Raw genomic sequence first — 19,629 nt, 5'->3', positions numbered from 1 at the left:
TAAGGCGAAAGTTCGAACTATGTGGGAGCAGTTCAGCAACATATGCGGCGATACTCAGAAAGCCTAAATTCGACTGTTTGACGAATAAAACTGAACTGTTAACTATATATGCACTTGCTAGGTAATTTTTAACAATTTTAATATGCAACGCATGCACTTGCTACACAAAATGGTAAACATTTTGTTAATGTAATGTTAATGCCGACTAGCTGCTCGATTTTAGTGTGTTTATGTTATCGATTTTGACCTGCCACCACATTATCTTTCACATGTTTGCAGCACTGTTATCACGTGGCGCCAAATTAAGTAGGCTATTTGATTTTAACGTTTGAATGTTTTCAAAATTTATATATCTCAATCGTGTCTGGTTAATTCAAGAGCAAACACAACGTACAAACCCAAATTATTTGTTAACAATTTTTAACTAACACAATTGCAAAATTTAAAGTGACACTACTATTTTATAAAAATGCTTAAGAAATTTGTAGAGATTAATGCGGACAATTGTCCGTCGGAGAATCCTTATGCAGTACGCACGTACATGGGCGATCCCGTTACGACGGAATGGAAGGTTGAAAATTGTCCGCCACGTGAACGTGTGTGCCAAAAAAAGCCGCCAAACTCCACAATCTCTCAAGTCCTGACTATTGAGGATGAGCTGCGACGCTTGCATCAGAAGGCCGAAGAGTCCCGTTTTATCAGACCCTTCAAGAAGCGGTGCCAGCTTTATGATGAATTCACTATGTGCGTCATACCACAGCGCACACCGGACGAACTAAAAGTCAATGCCGAGATGCGGGAGCGTATACTGTTGGGCAAATTGGATGCTGGATTAGTGGAGCACGATGCGCGACTTGATAGAACATGTCCGAAAGATTTGGTGGCCCTCAACAGTCCTATGAATCTAGCTGAAGAAGAAGAGGAAGAAGAAGGTGAAGAGGAGGATGCTGAGGTGAAGCCACAATTAGCCACGCCGGAGTGCAGCTCCAACATGATTATTATACCAGACAAGCGAATGGTAAGTACTAGCTGTCTTTTATTATATGGCATACATAGTCTAGCCTAACTAAGTTAAAAGCTCTATTCTATCAATTCAATATCATCTATGTCTGCGTAGATGCTGCCTGGCGGTAAGCCCGGCGGAGCATCATTTGTGCCACTTGTTGCCAATGAATGTGCGCCATAGGCGCCAGTTGTGGCCTTTTGCTGCATGTGCACGCCCAGTTGTGAAATAAGCTCCAGTGCCTGCACATCCGAGTTCATTAACGCAAACTGGTGTATGATGGCCAAGTGGGGAAAGACATTGCTGAGCAGTGAGCTGGTGCCAGCGCTGATGAGCAAGTTGTTAATGACTTCTTGACTGGATTGGCATAGCTGTACTGACGGCTCTTCTTCCTCCTCATCTTCCACGCCTGAGCTGCTGGCCGGCGATGGCAACACGCTTGGCTCACAAGTCACCAGTTCGACGCCATCGTCGTCCTGGTCTTCTCCATCAGAAATTTCGCTGTTGTCGCTGGATAAATTCACCAGCTCCGACGTGTTTATGTTTGCTTTAGCACTTATATCCATATCGGGCAGCTCCTTTTGCATAAAGTTCGGCAGTGCATGCTTGAACTCCACTATGATCTGTTCCAAGGAGACCTCGCCTGCCACGCTGTTTGCTCCCGTGTAACCCAACTCATCTTCCTCGTACTTGTACTTGCTACGAAAACGGTTAAGCCAACGATAGGATGGCCGAAAAGCTGGCAAATTCAGTACTGCTGCCATCTTGAGCGCAATATCCTTTAGTGTATGGTTCTGTATGCTTATGTTAAGGTGCAGTTGGCGACACCGCTCCACCCACTCATGCAGCAGAAAGCTAATGGCGCTCATCTCAAACTTGCGACGCTTGCGCGTCATCTCCTCAATGATAATTGAAGCATCCGCTTCGCTCAACGTGGCCAGCTGCTGCAGTAGCTCCCGTTTCTTTTCAAGTATACGGCGTATTTGTGTGGCGCAGCAGTGGAACATCTTGGCCAGGCTGTTGCGCGAGATATTTGTCTCATCGTAGTAGCGTATAACGGCGATTTTTTCATAAAAGGTCAGAATGTTACGCTCGTTGCGGCGTGGTTTGCCCTTGACCTGCAAGAGAGGGTAGAAGTTTTAATAAATAATGCGCTCTGGTTCCACTGTGCAGTTTGCAGTCGTCTCATCAAATCAACGTAAACGAGGCATTAAAACGAAAGGTGCAAAGCGTAAGGGAGCAGTGGCGCGACTCGCTGGGTAGTTGACATTTAAGTTAATGTGCTTATTTCTGCCTGCTAATTAGCCCCCTTTTGGCTGCGCTACTGCGCTGCTTGCTTTACACATATGCGTGCGTCTGTTTAAGTATCTCCGTATGTGTGTGTGTGTGTAAGCGCATAACAAATCAACCCTTGGCCAGCTTAAAGGCCAAGTTAACGCACACAAGCATCAACAAACTCGAAACGCGCTCGGTACTTACCCCTTTGTTTTTGTTGTTGCTACGCTTTGCAGCCGCCTTTGTCGATGTTGTTGTAGTTGCTGTTACTGTAGCCATGGTAAATGCAGCTTGCACTTTTCTTTTGCTTTCTTCTTTCTTCGTCTTCAAACAACTGCGCAGCGTCCTCAAAATGAAAGCTCAAGCTGTTAAAAGCCAATTGCGCTGTTTGCTATTGCTGCCTTTCTCTTGAAAAGTGTGCAGAGAGGGAGAGGGAAACAGCGAGAGAGTGCAAGAGAATAAGAGCGCGTGGCCGCCGGAACGCTAATGCTGCGCAAATAGAAAAACAATATGCAATAATTAATATTAATAGAATATTTATGCAGAAATGCGTTAATTCTATGCCTTATTTCGAATTTTACTTTTATTCTGCTTTATTTATTGCGTTTGTGTGCGCTTTTAGTTTCAATTGCTTTCGTGTGTGCTGCTGTTTGCTAGCGGGGCGACATTTTTACACGCGTGCTTGGCGACTGAGTAACACTTGTGCACTGTTTTTATTCAGTTTCAGGTGTTTGTCGTTTGGGCTGCGCTCACTGTGGTTGTTATTGTTGCTGCTGCTGTTTTTACTGTTGCCAGTTGGCGTCTGGGCTGCGCTGTATGAAATAAAAACTGTTCGTTATGCACAGGCCGGCTGCGCGTCGCCTTTTCGCTTGTATGCATTTGTTAACGTATGTGCTTATATGTATGTGTTTGTATGTGTGTGTGGTGGAGTGTAGCAAAGGGAAAACTAAATGCATTTGCTGTTCGTCAACCTTTGATAGCTAAAATTTGGTCACTCTAATTTGGGTATTTGCTCATCTAAAACGAAATATTCCTTGCTATAATAAAAATGCAAGACTTGGGATAAACTACAACTAATGAAAATATAGGAAGAGAATTTGCTTGCAAAAGATAAAAGGACCACAACTATACTCGCCCAAATGGTTCTTTATCAAATGTTAACTTTCTTTTAGTATTATTTAATAGTGAAGTTCTTTATCAAATGTTAACTTTCTTGTAGTATTATTTAATAGTGAGTAGTTAATAATTATGTCGACAATCTTACGCTAGCCTATAAGTCTCCTCTTCAAGTTCCGAACTAGTTCTGCGGCCAAAGGGAGAGCGCCTTAAGTTGGCATTGCGCAGCAGCTGCTTACTCATACACTCATACGCACGCACACACGCAGGCACACAACGTGCATTTGGTGTTGTTATTGTTATTTCTACATTGCATTCGTTTCTATGCAAAAGCTAAGTGAAGCCGAAGCTGGCGCCGCTGCCGACGCAGCTGTTGCTGCTGCTTAATTTTTGTTTCATTTGCGTTGTTATTGTTAGTCACATGTTTAGTTCTTGCTTTTCCTTTTCCGCCTGATATTTAGCTATGTTTCAATTGTCAGTGGCGTAGCTGTGCCTAATAAAATTGCATTTCAATGGCTAATACATATTTTAGCTAAGATTTTTAATAATAAAGCAATTTCTAAGCAGTTTCCAAGCTAATGTACAGTTGCCATAGATAAGAACAATACACATGCACAAACGAATTTCTATAAATGTGTTTATTTATGTGAGCTCTTCAAAGTTTCAGCGCTATAGAGATACGTTAAAAAAAAGAGAAATGCTATTGCTATTGATAAAATTGGTTTTAATGTTTTATGGGGCGTTTATAAAATGTTGCCTATCAGCGTTTCCAAGCAGACGAAATACAATAAAAATAATTGTAATTGGAGAAATACAAGTGTTCAAGGATATGAAGTGGTTGCTGGACTGGCTTAAAGCTGCGGTTTAAGCCCTGGTCAATTAGCATAGGCTGGCTGTTGTTTACCTTTAGAGCCCTTTGACTTGCCTACGCCACTGCAGCAGCGCTGCCATTGCGCTTTCTTATTACGCTTTACTTTGACGTCGCTTGTTTGCCAACTGTGCTGTCCATGTGATTGTTATTGCATGTGCGTCCATGTGTGCGTCAGCGTGTGCCTGTGTGTGTGTGTGTGTGATTGACTTTTGTGTGCGTTTATGCTATGGCCGCTTATTCGCTCATACGAGTTTGTTAGCTGCTTTTTCGAAATACAAAAAGAAAAAGACGCAGAAAAAAAAACGAACGAAGCAAATAAAAACAGCAGCAAACACACCTGGCTGGCCAAAAGCGACTTTATTGCATGCTACGGGCTTCTCTTGTGTGCTTGAGTTGGCTTTTATGCAACTTCAGCATCTTAATGGCATGTGCATACACAAACACATGCAAACGCACACAAACACAAACAGAAACAGAAGCACACATTTGCATGCATATGAATGTGTGACTAGAGACGCATGACGTGGCATGTGCTGCTGTGCTGCCTTGGGGGCAGTTCCTTGATGAACTTGAAGGCAGGCTGCACAGCCTGAAGGCTTTGCTTGTTATTAGACTCTCATTTGGTTTGTTTTCGCTGCGCTTTTGCTTAGACCTTTATTGATTTTATGTGCTCTAATTGATTTAGCTGCAAAAGGCTTGTGATTAAAACACCTGCGCATACCTCCTTAGCTGCTTTAGCTGCAGCAGTAGCAGTTGTTGCTGTTTCTGCGTCACTCGTATATGATATATAGTATATAAGCCTACGTGTGCATAGACATACCTGGTTTGACATATTGCCAACAGCTCGCGCGTATTTAAAACTTTTATTGAAGAGGGTTGCGTACTTGTAGTTGTCGTTGTAGCTGCTTTGTTGCTGTTTGCTGTATTTTATTTTTGGTTTTTCTTGCTTGTATTAGTATCGCACTACGTGTATTTTATTGACGTCGCCGTATGCTATAAGTGCTCGCTCACTTTGGCCATAGAGCTGGTATTTTGTTTAGGTTTTTTTTTTGCGTTTGACTGTGTTTCAAAAAATTGTATTTAGCTTTTGTTGCTGCTTGGTGTGTTAGATGACTTGTTTGTTCTGCAGCCGAACTACGCTCGTCTCTGAGTTAGTCGGGTTTTTAGCTTGTCGTTGCCCACTGCTCTGGCTGTTGTTGTTGCTGCTGCTGTTGCTGTTGCTGATGCGGCGACTGTTGTTGCTGGCATTCGTGCGCTAGCGATAAGATTTCGTGATGTGGCACTAAGCGCTGTTCGTTGTTTACTGCTTTGTGCGCTGTTTTGTGGCCGTCAGCGTGGCCAGCCAGCCATAGAGGCACTCACAAATACACAGGCAGACACACACACACACACACAGATACACTCAGAGCGAAACTCATGCATACTATAGCGCGATTGTCTGCTTGCTTGTGTAGTTAGCCAGTCTAGTTGGCATTTCGTGCTGACTTTATGCCGCTTACTAACTTCAATAGTCACTAGAGCTTCTGGGCCTAGCCTCCATATTTAGCGCTATGTATTCGCGCATTTATATAAGCCTATATGTATGTATGTATGTATCTATATAGTATTTATAGGCGCGTTCACATGCTGGTCTTCGTGGCGTATGCGTGCTATTTTCAGCTCTGCAGCTCGAGTATCGCGTCATAGTGTCTGTGTGCCGCTCAGCCAAACCGGCCAAAGCGCTGTGTGGCAAGCTCTGTGCACAGGAAAGTCTTGGCAAAGTGAAAGCACAAAGCATTTGCGTTAACTCGCCATATGGACTGTCACTCTGCCATCGCATAAAGCTGTCTCTAAAGGTTTTTATGGTTTCACTTTTGTGCGCGTTGTTTCTCTTGCTGCTTGTTCGTTATTGTTGCTACCATTGCTTTGTTGTAGTATTTTAATATGCACAAGGTTTTATGCAACTAACAATGCAATCAAAACCACACTCAACGGGGCGTATGAGTAATAGATTTAATTAGCTAATATGAACGATTTTAATGTAACTAATTACAAAGCTACGCTAATATAACAGCGAGGAAGTTAATATAGTCCCATTATTCGAGCTGCCTTGACTGAGTTGGCGTTGAATCACGTAAAAAACGTGACAAAAAAACTTTATTTACCAACTTAAAAGAATTTTAAGATAAATGTCGCTTGATTGTTTGCAAAGTGGTTTTTAATCGATTAATCATTGAAGTTGTCGCAACTGACAGCTCAGGTCCGTAGAGCTCTGAACTTACACGTCATTTAAGGAGCTTAAGAAGAATCCAATTCGATTGCTTGGCAACTGTCTTCAGTTAAACCTCCAGTCGCTTTAATAAAATATTAATTCAATCCGAACAAATATTCAGCTGCTTTAAAATTGTTCAATAGTCTATTATATATAAAATTTGAGCCTAAATTTATAGCTCAGTCCTTCTTTAGCTACCAGAGAGACATTACATCTTTTTGCAATTTATAATTACTTTTTGAGCTAAAAACTTTGAAGTTGCAATTTTAATTTTAAATGAAATTAGATTGCCACATGAAGCGCGTTGAAGTTCAAGTTGCCACTCACTTAAAGCTTGGATTTATCTTATCGTTAACATGCTCCTAATTAATTGCTTTATAATTTATTAACAGCTGCAACTAAAGCGTCCCAAGAGTCGCATTTACCTCAACGAGACTCAAGTGGGTCCTTTGGAGGAGCTGCCATTTCCCTCGTACAATCCGCGTGTCATACAGGAGGGACTAGAGGGTGAAAATCTGCGCACCTACGATATTATTGAGGGCTGTAGTCCCCAAGACTTGTGGACCTGGAATGTGGGCTTGCAAAGGCGTGAAATTGAAATGGATCAGGATTTTATAACTGCCGCTTTGCCTAAATATTGTAAGCAGGAATTAATGAAGCTTGAGCTTCCACACATAATAACTAAAGCCTCGCCCAAAAAACGCAGCCTACGAAGGCGAGCTCACCGTCTATAATATACCCACGCAGCTGGAGAAGACCTTCGCTGCTGAAATTGTATTCGGCGGTCGCAATATCTATCCGGAGCCCAAACAGGACTCGAATAGACAGCGGCAAGTGTCCAGCATTTATATATAATTAAAATTTGGCTTACTGTCGTTTGCAGATATTATTATCGTCCCAGCGAAATAGCGGCTATAATTATAGCCTTTGTGGAGACGTATCATCTGAATCCGGATTTTTGGACCGCCGGCACCATGGATAGTATTTTGAAGCGCGGCGTTAAGCTGACACAACGCAGCGTGCAGCTGAATTACAAGTCGGAGGTGAACGACTTTGACATATTGCCACAGGTAATGGATCGCCAGGCAGCCGTGACCATCAAGCTGCACTTTTCCGGACTGATGAAGAACGAGCCAAACATCTACAAAGCGCTCTCACTGTTTTTCTCCAAGTACAATGCTTGCATACTCACCTCGCCTACGAAAGATTTGTTTTTGCTCATTTGGAAGCGCTGCCAGAACTCGTTTTATATATTCGATCCGAATGGCCGTAATGATCTCTGCCAGCGCGACTTTGAGGAGGGCAAATGCTCGCTGATGGCAACGCGCTATATTGAGCATCTGGTGCATTTGATACAGACCTTTAGTGATCTGGAGCCGGCGGATGAGTTCAATATCTATGAGATAGCCATGTCGCAGTATGGCAAACTCAAGGAGCCGCCCATAAAGAAGGACGACAACTTTGCCTACCACAAGCTCTGGGCAGTGGTCAATGAGTATTATGCCGTCAAAACAGGCGGCAATGGTGGCATTCAGCAGCCCATTTCGGGCAAGGAGAAGAATGCTTCATTGGTGGTATCGCTCATAGCGCTCATCTACGCGGAGTTTGAGCTGGCCAAGCTGTGGAGCCCCATGACCATTGATGACATACTCAGATACGGCGTTGCCTACTACAAAACGCTGCGCAAAAAGTTTCGCCTGGACGGCAAGCGCTGGAAGAACAAAAAGCCCGAACTGAACGTAGTGGATTTGCCTGAAATGTTTCTCATGGGCGCCTTTAAGGCGACGGTGCGTAAGCGTCCCTTTCTGCTCACTGGGCATGTCACCGATTGCAAGAACTACTTGGAGTCACAACTGGTGCAGGCGTTGCATCAGCTCTTCCAAATCCCCGAGTGGCCAGCGGCTCTGCTGCAAATCGATAATTCCGTGATGGGCATTTGGCGTGATCGCGAGTTCTTCTATGTGTTCGATCCGTTTCGACGCAATCGCGTGGGCATGGTGGTTGATCCGGATGATTATCGCATCAAGGGCTTGGCCGTGCTGCAGATGCACACGACCTTTGACTCGCTCTGCCGCTTTCTCTATCAGAATGCGCTGAAGATGCGGCGTGGTGGCAAGTTCTTTATACATGGCATACGCACCGGCTGCATACGTCCGTTGCAGGTGATGACGCAGACTACCAACAAGTTTCCAGCGCTGCAGATGGGACTGCCAACGTTTACGGACGAGCCGGAGGAGCCGGCGCTGGCGCAGAAGAAGAGCATTGAGAGCATACCGGAGGAGGAGCGTGTGCCGGCCAAGGATGAAAAGGAATGGATTGAGGAGCTTATACTGGGCATCATTAGTGGCATCATCAAGTCGCTGCCCGAGCCCATGCTGGATCGGCCACAGCTCTACAGACCTGGCATGAAGGTGCTGCTGCGCTCGGATAAGGAGAATTTGCGCGCGCTGCGGCTGAAGATTAAGCGCGGCTATGAGCTGGGCGAGGAGGAGCAGGAGGATCTGAAGCGTGTGCTGACCATCGAAGAGGAGCTGGCCTTGAAGAGCAACTACGCCATGCTGCACGATGGCGCCTACATAATTATGGGCAGGACCAAGCTGCCCATGCTGGATGCTGAGATGACCAAGCTGGGTGGTCTGCTGGCCGCCTTGGTGGCCACTGCCGTCTCGGCCAAGTACAAGGTGTCCACCTGGAACGCCGATCTGGTTGAGTTCTGCCTGGATGCTGTCAATGAGTTTGGTGAAAACTATCAGAACTATGAGTACATGCTCGCCTGTCTGCTGGCCAAGAAGCTGCCCGACATTGCCGTGGGCAGCAGCAACTTCTCGCTGGTGGTGCCCGAGGTCTACAAGTCGTCGGTCACCAAAACGTTGCGTCAGGATCTGCTTGAGCTGCTCATCAACAACAATCGCGTGCTGCTTGTTTGTCAGCACTTCTCCTGCGCCATCTTCAAGCGCTACAATCTGCTCTACATGTTCATCGGCTTTGCCTGCACCTCCATAGGCTATCGCAAGGGCAGTCCAGGTCCGGCCTGCATGATGCGCTTTGTCGAGCTGGACTCGCTCATACGCCGCATTGAGTTCGGCTGCAATCCGCAGGGCTGTGCTGTAATGAACTACATTGTGGCCTCGGTTCAGATTGTGGACAACAATCTTGATGGCCGCTTTAGGCGCTGGGGCAAGGACGATGAGGATAATGAGTTCAAGGCCGAGTCGGCGTACAAGAAGAAGCTGCGTGAGAAGCAATTGGAGAAGATGCAATTCATTGACGCAGAACTGAACAAGGAGAATAAGCGCATTCAGGCCTTCCTAAAGGCCAAGAAGGAGCACGAAGACCGCAAAAAGGGCAAGAAGGCCAAGAAGGGCAAGCGTAAGTGGACTGAGAAATAAAGTTGGGCAGTTCCATTAGTCTCTGATATTTTATTGATCATGACTAACGGATAAGCCCATTTAGTTTTATTTTTGCTGATTAATGAACTAATCTTGCAGTTTATATTGATAAGCTACATTTGATATTTTTGTTTGGTCTACAATACTTTGAAAATGTTGCCAGTGCCAAACTTTAGCCTAACCTTAGCTTTTGTTTACTTGCAGCCGAGTACAAGGACACGGGCCTGGACGAGGGCAGAGGCGAGCACGAAGAGGAGGAGCTGGGCATGGACGAGGAAGAGGGCGAGGGCGAAGAGGAAATCGAGCTGCAGCACAAGCCCGGCAAGCGTCTGCCCAAGGAGGTGCGCATACCCTACAAGCCACGCCCCATTCTCTACGGCTATCGCATGCGCGAGAAGGATTGCAACTTTAAGATACAGGGCAGTCTGAATCTTGATGGTCGCAACGACGGCAGCTTCAAGGAGATCAAGCCGTGCTACTTTGCCGCTGCGCTGGCCGTGCTCAGCTGCTCACTGCGTCCGCTGAATCGCTGGAACAGCTATCGCATCGATCGCGTCATTACCAATGCCAAGACAATTGCATCGCGTGTCTGTGATCTGGAGTCGGTGTTTGAGCGCGTGGTGCGCCACGTGAGTATCGATGACTATGAGTTCGACATATGGATACGCATCTTTGAGCCGATGGGCATGTGGGTGCCAAAGGCGAAGCCAGCGCAGCTGACGCCCGAGGCGGCCATGACCATATTCAAAAAGAAGCTCAGCAAGACGCTGGCCGAACGCAAGTACCTGATGATATTCACGCCCAATGGCTGCTTTGCCTTGTACCATGATGAGTTCTATCATCTGTTCGATGCCTATGCGACCATGGAAAAGGCGGGCGATGCCGAGGAGCAGGATGCCGAGGAAGAGCAAGAGAAGCAGAAGTGCCCCAGAGGACCCAAGCGCTATCCGGAACGCAACACCGCCAGCTGGGTGCTGTTCGCCGACGTGGAGTCGATGCTCAAGTATATAGACGAGCGCGTCAGTCAGTCCGACTGGCGCCAGGCGAATCAGTACAAGTTCTATGTGGTGGATGTGCTGTCGTTCAAGAAGGCAGCACCCAACGAGCGCATACTGCGTCTGCTGACGGATCTCTCAGTGCCCATGACCTGCTCGAACAAGCACTATGGCCGGCCGGAGTACGAGATTTGCGCCACCAACGAGTCGCTGGGCTGGCTGGAGCTGGAGAACTGTCTGCCCGTGTGGAGCAGGCTGAATCGACGCAACACCTCTGGCAAGTATCGCAACATGCCGCTGAGCAAGCTCAAGAAGTTCGATGTGGAGATCGATGGACGCTTGTGGTCGCTGTGGGGCAATCTGCATCCGGAGGCGCCTTGCTTTGACGACACTGTGCGTGGTCGCCAATATCTGGCTATATATGTCATAGCCTGCTGTGCTGCCAGTGTCTATAATCTCATGGATTGGAGCGCGCAAATGCTGGACACGATTGTGGTAAATGGCAACAAATATTTCCAGGACAGCGCCGAGCAGATCAAGAAGGAGGACTACGAGTTCTCGCTGGAGAATCTCAACATTGACTGCGCGCTGGAGACGCTCAACTTTGTGGTGCACATCGAGCATGTCTGCTATGGCAAACTCTATCGCGTGCCCACCTTCAATCGCATGAATCTCTCCGAGGCGCTCATCTACTTCTTCAGCCATTACCAGTACGGCATTGTCATGGTGCGCAAGCGTGCCCTGGCCATTGGCTTCTGTCCGGGCCACAATGGCGGCTACTTTATGTACGATTGCCAGGAGAAGGATCATCCGCTGTTCCCCAAGCAACAAGGCGCCTCCTACATGCTGCGCACGCGACATCTTCAGGTGCTGCTCTACTGCATTGTCGTCACCCTCAATGTGCCCTTCTACAATATTGACTTTAGCATTCACAAAGTGGAAATGCTGCGCGAGGGCGTCACCTTGGAGGAGCAGGAGGAGGAGGGCGAAGATGAGGGCAACCAAACTGGCGGTTAGGCTAGAAGCTTAATGATGATTGTGTTCGTAATTTTATAGACAGGCTATGTAACCAAAGAAATTCTAAAAATGCACACAGTTTAATTTATTCTTGCCTTGTGGCTACTTGTGATTAACGATTGGTTTTAAGTATTCAGCTTAATTATAGGCTGGTTAAACATTAAGTACAAGAACTAATGTATGAGCTTGCTCAATTAGTTTTGATGTAGACTGCCTTTAACTGAAGAGCAACATTTAATTTTGTACGTGTCAAAGTCAAAGAAAGTTTATCTATAGCTTTAACTAGCTATGAACGTTAATTAATTTGATTAATAAATTGATAAGCTATAATAACAAATATTTAAGATTTTCTGCGAGCACTTGGCTTGTCATCCAATTTTAATAGCCTGCACTCTTCTAAAGAAATTACTTTGATACTTTTATATTTTACTTGCAACCACATTTAATCTCTCGATTAATTACTAATTTATACATTTAACAACAAAAGCGCTGAGTTGAGTCTTCAGTGGCGCAGACGCAGCTCCTCAGGCGCCTCCTTGTAATGGTAGCCATCGTTGCGCAGCTCATGTGCTGGCTGTGGCTCAAAGGCGGGCATCTCCATGTCCGTGGGCGCGAGTGGCTGTTGCACATCCAGAATGTAGGGCATTTGTTGCTCCTGCTGCTGCTGCTGCTGCTGCTGCTGTTGCTCTTGTTGCAGTTGCTCCTGGTACTGCTGATAGTTGAACTGCGGCTGCTCTGGCTGCTGAGCGGGCGGCAGATACCGATTGGCGGGCGCTGCTTGTGGCTGCATTTCTGGCATCATGGTGGGCATCATATCCATGGCGTGCTCTGGCTCTGGCATCTCGGGTTGCATCATGAGCTCAGGTGTGGTCTCAGCTGGGGGTGGCAAGTAACGTGTGGCAGGCATTTCGGGCATGGCGGGCTGTGCGGGTGGCAAGTAACGCGCAGCGGGCATCATCATGGGCGCCTCCATCATGGGTGGTGTCTGTGTGGGCGGCAGATAGCGGTTGGGCAGGGCCTGAGTCATTGCGGGTGGCAAGTAACGTTGGGCGAGCATCTGTGACGCCTCTGACATTACGGGTGGCGTCAATTGGCTGCTGGGCTGCTGCTCCATGGCGCCAAGCTCGCTGGGACGCATATACTCCACTTGTTCGGGCAGCTCACGCAGCTCATGTTGCTCAATGGTCATGCTCTCCACTTGTTCCGGTCGGGCTGGCGGCAAGTAGCTGCTGCTGCTCAAGTGCGACACATCCGCTGCCGCCAGCGACAGGCAGGCGCAGAGTAAAACGAAGCTGCGGCTCTAGGAGCATAAATCCATTAGTTGGCTCGGTACTCCGTACTCCGATTCACTTACCTTGTTTAGCATGTTGTCTGTTGTGGGTTTGTCCAGCGTTTGATGGTTAAACTGCTTGGTGCTTGGCGTATTTATATTGCGACTGGCTGCTTAGACCTTCAATTGTTTAAATATTTGTCTTGGCTTGCTGCCAGGTTCCGTTATTTGTCTACGCATCTTATCAACAAACATTTGTGCACTGCTGCTGTTGCTGTTGCCGTTGCTGCTGACTCATTGTCCAAAGTCAATTGGACGCGGCTTTAAGCCGATTTTTGGCAACACAGCCTCTCAACGTGGGGCGTTTGACAATCTCAATGGTCTCTCAAGATCTTCGGGCCGCCGGCATGACGAGCCAACTGGAGCATTTGCCTTGAATCCAAAACGTATACATTTATCTATTTGTTGCTAATGCCTTTTGCCTCTTGCTTCGCTTGTAAATTTCACGGTCAGCACGTGGGCGTCAAGTGGCAACTAAAGTGTTGGCTATGGTAATGGTAATAGTAATGGTAATAGTTAAGGGTTCACAGGTGAATGGGCTAATCAATTTGTTCATAAGCATAAATATTTGATTTAACAAAATCATGTGAATTTACAATTCACACCATGTATCAATTTAACATTAAACAATTTGTTAGTTTTTATGTATTGCTTTGTTTCTGCCACGTTATTTACGAAATTTGCGACGTTGCAACAGCAGTTACTGCTTTGCGGTTCGTTAACCGGTTGCTGGGTTAGTCGCAAGTCGACAACTTGATTTTGCGGTTAAGCCGCACTTGTCTATTTAAAACTTTAATTTAATTTTTATATTACCGCTACAATGGAGGAGGCACTGCAACTAATAATTACAAGTCTAAAGCAATATAACATAATAATAAATTAATATACAAACGCATAGTATTTAACTCTTCAGAAAAAACTAATGAACGTCTTTAAATTAGCCACATGCAATCAAATAAAAAATGTTTATTTTAATTAAGAAAATATTTTATTCCATAGACGCAGTTTTATTGTTTTCACAATAGTTTAAGTGCTAGTAAATAAAATACAAATATTATAATTAGTAATAAGAATGGGCAATAAAAAATCTTTTTTTAATGGATTTTTTCTTTAATCTTTACAGCTTTGGGCTTCTTGTTTTATTTGCGTGGCAATATTTGTAATTAATTTTAAGCGAATTTATTTGAAACAGAAATTTAATTTTCTTCTGACATAACCAGCAGCACTTTTCTTCGAAGTATTCATCATATTTATTGCTAATTAATTTATTTTTGTTTACAAAACGAACTTTTTAATTTTGAAGTCAAGTTAGTTTTTGTTTTATTGACAGCATACATTGAAAAAAATGTAAGCCCCAGCGGCACTTGTAAAATTTTATTACAAAAGTTAGTCAACCTTTTTTTTTTGTATTTTTATAAAGTCTCTTTTATTATATGTATTTTAATTTTTGACCAAAAATATTTGTAAAATGTATATTTGTTGTACCTGCGGCCTGAAGAAGATGACGCTAAGCAGCGCTGCCAGCAAGGATCAGCAGCGTCGGCACGGGCGTGCTATGTTCGAAAAGGATGTCATAGAGGGGATGTCGGATTGGTGTACGCAATGCAATGCGCTTACGTTTTTTATTAAGTCTATTAATCCGGACAAGTCGGGACAGCTGCAGTACCTGGAGGAGCCAAAGGAGTCCAGAGGGCGCAGCAAGCAGCGACAGGCGGCGAGTCGCAAGCGCCATGATGTCGTGGAGGAGGAGCTAGTGCATAACAAACTGCAGCAGGCGCTGATGGACAGCATGCCGGTGCGCATGCCCTTTGGCAGTCACTTGGATGCGCAGATGCGTTCCACAAGCGAGCAGCGAAGCCAGCGTCGGCAAACCGAGACTGCAGCTGCATCAGGACGCTCTCAATCCATGGCACGCGAGTGGCCCATGGAGAGTCGTGCTGGCATGCAGCTGCAGCAGACAGCGCGCAAGGATATGCGCTTGCTAAACAGCGAGCCCAGAAAGCGCGTGCGTCTGGACGAGCAGGCCAAGTACGACGACAGCTTGCTTAGCAACAGACTGGATGAGCCAGAGTCGGAGGAGGACGACTTGCCCACGCCTACGCCTAGCAACAGCTCCAAGCGTAGCTATTTGACCAGTCCGGATGTGTTTACAGCCACTGAAATACAGAGGCTGGAGGCGATTAATCCTTGGCAGCAGCTGCTGCAGCAGCGCACCAACCAGCTGCTGGACAAAATGCCAGAGACCAAGCGTAGGAGGCACGTCAAGCGCCAGCTGAGCGAGACTGATAGTCAGCACAGCCTGAACAGGCAGCAATTGAACAAAGCGGCGCAGCAGCAGCGTCGCTTGAACAAAGAGCTAAAGGCGGAGCTGGCGCAGCGGCAGCATTTGCTGCAGAAGTGGGAGTCTATAAGGCGGCGTGTGGAGGCCGAATGCAAACTGGCCAAAACGGAGCTGCAGCAGATGCAGCAATGCCAGATGAGCCACAAGCAGTTGCGTAAGGAGCGACAACGCGGTGGCGCACACTACGCGCTTCAAGCCGCACACGCCCCAGAGCAGGCGCAGGCCAAGCAAGTGAAGCAAGTGGAGCAAACTTTGGATGACAGGCTGGAGCTTGTGCTGGAAGCGCTGCAGGAGCAGACGCTAGCCAGCAAGAGCAAACTAAGCCACAAAAGCTTTGAGCCCAGCGCGCCTACGCCCAGCGTTATGCAGCTGCCCGCACAGCTTGGAGCTCGTCCGCCGCTGCCTGAAGCAGAGGCTGCGTCCAAGCAGCGCACCACATCCCAGCCCAAGTGTAAGCTGTACAAGTCTATAGTGTCCTTCAAGCCCAAGCGCATGCCCAGCAAGCTGAATCTGCTGGTGTCCACAGTGCAGCGTGCGCGACTGCGCGGCTTTGCTGAGGATCCGCAAGAGCTGCTGGAGTCCAATCAGCTGCGGATCAAACGCGAGCCGCCAGTGGAGCAGTTCACCACTTTGCCCTGCCCACACCAGGAGCTGCACAATCTGATGCAGCACAAGCAACAGTTGCTGGTGCCGCTGTCCGAGGCTCAGATTTTGGTCTCACGCACGCCCTTCCTCTGTCCCGAGTCGGACTGCAGTCGCCTTATGTTTGTCTCGGACTTCAATCGCCACTTGACTTGCGAGCATCACAAGCTCACCATGGAGCGCATGCACGTCAATGAGGTGAAGACTTTCTTTCTGGACACGCGTCTCACGCAGCTCAACAGGCCCAAGTGCTGCATGGTGTTCTTCATCAAGGACAAATATCTGGACGTCGCTGGCGACAACGATCCCACTCTCTTGCCTGTGCTAGTGATGACCACGCGTCTGCGTCTTACCGAAATGTTTGCGCCCAACTTTAAGCCCTACTCAGACTGCAACCTGGATGGCAATGAAATCTTTTTGATTTGGCTAACCAGCATACAGCCCATAGATTGCAGCCTGATGGGCACCATTGCCGTCTGGCCCACCAGCAGCAAGCCGCGCCCAGAGTATCTAACTGTGCATACCCAGGAGGTCTACAACATACGCACGGAGCCCTCGCTACTCGACTTGTATCATAGCAATCGTGTTCTGGCGCTGCCCAGCAGTCACATTGGCCGCATGACTGACAAGGGTCAGAATCTGTTGGCCGTGCAGGTGAAAATTCATTAAGCCAACTATCTAGTCCAGCAAAATTTTAGCTTTGTTACCTTTTGGAAATAAACAAGTTTTTCGGTTACTCTTTGGCAAAAATCGACAAATTCATGAATGTTTGCTATTTATTGTTGCATACTCTTAGGCACTTTGTCTAAAAATCACTTTTTGGGAATTTTGAAAAAGTTCGCATGTGTCTGCAGCTTTTTCAAGTCTATAGCACAAAGAAAATAATAAATATTTTAGCCATTCCCATAAATAGGCTATATTGCAAGAATGTTTATCACTTATCTCTGCCTCACGTCCAAGAAATAAAGAATACATTAGTCAAACTAGTTGCTGAATAGTCGATTGCTTGCAACTATTTATATTTATTATTCTAACAGCTCGTCCAGCTCTTGCTTAATCGTCAACAGCCCATACACAACTGACCTGTAAGTGGCCTCGCTTGCTGCCTACCTGCTAGCCTCCCACTCATGTAAGCTGCTCTTCGCTCATTTGCTAGTGAGAGCTGCTCATGTCAAGCGCTTGATCAACCTGATCACTGTGGGACTAAACGAGAGCGTCGCTGCTTTGTTTTTAGTAGATCGCTGAGCGCATCGTACGATGTGGGTGGGTGGACTTAACTGAGAAACTGAGCATATGAGAGATACTGCCTTCAGGCTTAGCATTATAATTAAATGTCCACAACATTGAATCTAAGTGCCAACGTGCAATTGGATATTTTAATTGAATCATTAAATAAGATATTTTTATTTAATAACTTTACTGTAGATTAGTTTAATGTTTATGATGGAAATATGTCTATTATTCAATATGCTATTCAATAAAATATTTCTGAGCCTTAATTTTGGTTTAAAATTGCGCTCTAAATGTTTATAACACAAATCGTGTGTCCAATATATCAAACTGAACGAACAATTTTAAGGATAAATTGGTTTTTAATTTATCTCAAAACAGTAACTATATTTTCGATTTATGTTTAAAAAAATTGAGGATTCTATATTGAAAACTAATCAAAAAAATGCTTTTGAATTTTATTTTATATTTAGTTATAATAAATGTGCAGAGCCGTTACGCACACTGTCTGTAGACTAGTGTTATTTATTAATTTTAACAGGCAGGCGTTTTTTTAAATAGCACAAGTCAGACACATTGAATTCGTTTTTAGTTTAGATGCTTTCGTTCTTTGGGCTCTCGGAAGGAATAAAATTTGAAACAAATCATTTGGTCGACCTATTCTGAATTGAAATTTTTAGATACGATTTTAAGAAGTTTTCGTAGTTCAGCGAATACCATGACTACGCAGTTTGGTATGGAAAAGTGCGGTGGCGAGGGCTCGGGTGCGATTGGCGCTGCGCTTGTTTTGAATACATTGGAGAGCGAAATGTCCTTGGATTTGAAGCCATCACCCAAGCAGACGTGTATACCGCTGCATCAGCGCCAGCGCTTGGTAAGCTCAGATACCAGGTGAGCGTAGCCTATATAACTGCTAAATGATAACTGATGAGTTTAGTTTAATGGGTAGCGTTAATTCAAGAAAAATTGATATTGATATGCCGGACAAGTCGTGGTCCGTGCTCTATATTGGCAGCAAAAGGGACGAGCGCTTTGAGTAAAAACTACGAATAGATGCGAGAATACCAAACTGTGTGGTGCAGCCTTTGAATAATGATGTTAATGATGAAGTTTCTCTATATTAAAACTCCCAGTTAAGTAAACATGCTGCTGGATCGTCTATGGACCAGCAGCCTGACAAGCAGATTCTTACTACTCTCTCTCTTTCTCTAATTGTGATTGACTTTTCTCGCCTCGACATCACTCAGTTTAGCGAAACGATATAAAATTTAAATTCTTACTCGTGCGTCTGTGTGTGTGTGTGACTGTGCATATGTGTGGGTGGGTGGCATTCGCAGCCAATTGCAAATGACGTTGAACGTCGCGACGAGTCAAAGATTGTGATTAATGGCGACGTCGTCATTGAATGCGATCTCTGGGCACGTTTAAGAGAATACTGCTATGATGTCATGCCTATCAGACAGCATTGAATGACACTTGATATGCTTGATATAGCTGCATATATATATATAGTTATGATAGCTAAAGATCGTTTGACGAGCGTGTTGCGAGCGCACTTGTTGATTGATAAATGGAACTATGAGCTACGAGCGGAAATAATGGCTTAATGACTTGTCTTCTGCAGCTTGTTGACAGCATCTTGACTACGTGACAAGCCAGAGCGTGCCAGAATTGATATTTGTACATTTTTGAAATATTAAACATATTTATATAGCTTATTTAATGAATGAAATTAAATGTAGCTGACTTAATAAGCTTGTTATATATTATTTTAAGTTGGCGTTACGCTTTCGGCGCTGACACTGCCAAAGACCTTTCACCGCAGCAACACTTAAAAATAGCTTAAAGAATTGCAGCATTGCCAAAAAATAAAAACACTGATATGCAAATAAACACACACACACACACACTAGCAACGCTTTAATTAATGGGCTAACAGACAGCGCCCAGACGCTGCGCATGTCGCTCGCGTGCTCATGGGATTTGGGTTTGAGCTAACTAGTTGCTTGCCAAGAAAAAAGAAAAGAAGAGAAGCGAAGACTACTGGATGACGCACATGCCTAATTGTTGGCCCAGAATGCCACGCAGCTTTGCTATTGAGAGTTGCGAGTGGTAGAATTTTTGGCAAATTCTTGCAACTTTGATTTAAAAATATCTAATTAATGAGAG

At 45.6% G+C, this 19,629-nt stretch overlaps 5 protein-coding genes across 7 annotated transcripts; 3 read left to right on the top strand and 2 right to left on the bottom strand.

The window, feature by feature from the left end:
* The first annotated feature begins 385 nt into the window (after positions 1-385).
* Positions 386-12,029, top strand: LOC108600282. Its single transcript, XM_017987752.2, has 5 exons — positions 386-1,018; positions 6,909-7,155; positions 7,223-7,346; positions 7,400-9,885; positions 10,110-12,029. Exons 1-5 carry the CDS (start codon positions 470-472, stop codon positions 11,915-11,917), a joined length of 5,214 nt encoding a protein of 1,737 aa, XP_017843241.1. The 5' UTR covers positions 386-469; the 3' UTR covers positions 11,918-12,029.
* Positions 1,025-5,558, bottom strand: LOC108600283. 2 transcript variants are annotated; one of them, XM_017987753.1, is made up of 3 exons: positions 5,086-5,558; positions 2,483-2,767; positions 1,025-2,121 (listed from the first exon to the last, which is right to left on the bottom strand). In XM_017987753.1, exons 2-3 carry the CDS (start codon positions 2,555-2,557, stop codon positions 1,081-1,083), a joined length of 1,116 nt encoding a protein of 371 aa, XP_017843242.1. In that variant the 5' UTR covers positions 2,558-2,767; positions 5,086-5,558; the 3' UTR covers positions 1,025-1,080. The 2 variants fall into 2 exon arrangements, with proteins under 2 accessions (XP_017843242.1, XP_017843243.1); XM_017987754.1 differs by lacking the exon at positions 5,086-5,558 and adding an exon at positions 2,860-3,000.
* Positions 12,030-12,358: 329 nt separating the features above from the next.
* On the bottom strand, positions 12,359-13,283 carry LOC108598132 (putative uncharacterized protein DDB_G0294196). The gene is made up of 2 exons (XM_017984750.1): positions 13,272-13,283; positions 12,359-13,217 (listed from the first exon to the last, which is right to left on the bottom strand). Exons 1-2 carry the CDS (start codon positions 13,281-13,283, stop codon positions 12,420-12,422), a joined length of 810 nt encoding a protein of 269 aa, XP_017840239.1. The 3' UTR covers positions 12,359-12,419.
* A 1,384-nt stretch (positions 13,284-14,667) lies between these two features.
* Positions 14,668-17,098, top strand: LOC108599384. The gene has a single exon (XM_017986191.2). The coding sequence runs from the start codon at positions 14,716-14,718 to the stop codon at positions 16,897-16,899; it is 2,184 nt and encodes a 727-aa protein (XP_017841680.1). The 5' UTR covers positions 14,668-14,715; the 3' UTR covers positions 16,900-17,098.
* A 932-nt stretch (positions 17,099-18,030) lies between these two features.
* Positions 18,031-18,745, top strand: LOC108599393. 2 transcript variants are annotated; one of them, XM_017986202.2, is made up of 2 exons: positions 18,031-18,351; positions 18,410-18,745. In XM_017986202.2, exons 1-2 carry the CDS (start codon positions 18,179-18,181, stop codon positions 18,498-18,500), a joined length of 264 nt encoding a protein of 87 aa, XP_017841691.1. In that variant the 5' UTR covers positions 18,031-18,178; the 3' UTR covers positions 18,501-18,745. The 2 variants fall into 2 exon arrangements, with proteins under 2 accessions (XP_017841691.1, XP_017841690.1); XM_017986201.2 differs by having other exon boundaries at positions 18,398-18,745.
* The last annotated feature ends 884 nt before the right edge of the window (positions 18,746-19,629 follow it).

The sequence above is a fragment of the Drosophila busckii genome, chromosome 3L, assembly GCF_011750605.1.
Source record: "Drosophila busckii strain San Diego stock center, stock number 13000-0081.31 chromosome 3L, ASM1175060v1, whole genome shotgun sequence".
Taxonomy (NCBI): domain Eukaryota; kingdom Metazoa; phylum Arthropoda; class Insecta; order Diptera; family Drosophilidae; genus Drosophila; species Drosophila busckii.
Note: the sequence above shows the minus strand (reverse complement) of the source record. Positions and strands in the feature narration are given on the sequence as shown.

Bases quoted from the DNA above. Each gene is read 5' to 3' on its own strand.
- LOC108599384 (XM_017986191.2), top strand. From the start codon at position 14,716: ATGTATATTTGTTGTACCTGCGGCCTGAAGAAGATGACGCTAAGCAGC.
- LOC108599393 (XM_017986201.2), top strand. From the start codon at position 18,179: ATGACTACGCAGTTTGGTATGGAAAAGTGCGGTGGCGAGGGCTCGGGT. The intron at 18,352-18,397 runs GTGAGCGTAGCC...TGATGAGTTTAG, and splicing joins TTGGTAAGCTCAGATACCAG to TTTAATGGGTAGCGTTAATT.
- LOC108600282 (XM_017987752.2), top strand. From the start codon at position 470: ATGCTTAAGAAATTTGTAGAGATTAATGCGGACAATTGTCCGTCGGAG. The intron at 7,156-7,222 runs GTAAGCAGGAAT...CAAAAAACGCAG, and splicing joins TGCCGCTTTGCCTAAATATT to CCTACGAAGGCGAGCTCACC. The intron at 7,347-7,399 runs GCAAGTGTCCAG...TGTCGTTTGCAG, and splicing joins CAGGACTCGAATAGACAGCG to ATATTATTATCGTCCCAGCG.
- LOC108600283 (XM_017987753.1), bottom strand. From the start codon at position 2,557: ATGGCTACAGTAACAGCAACTACAACAACATCGACAAAGGCGGCTGCA. The intron at 2,122-2,482 runs GTAAGTACCGAG...CCTCTCTTGCAG, and splicing joins GCAACAACAAAAACAAAGGG to GTCAAGGGCAAACCACGCCG.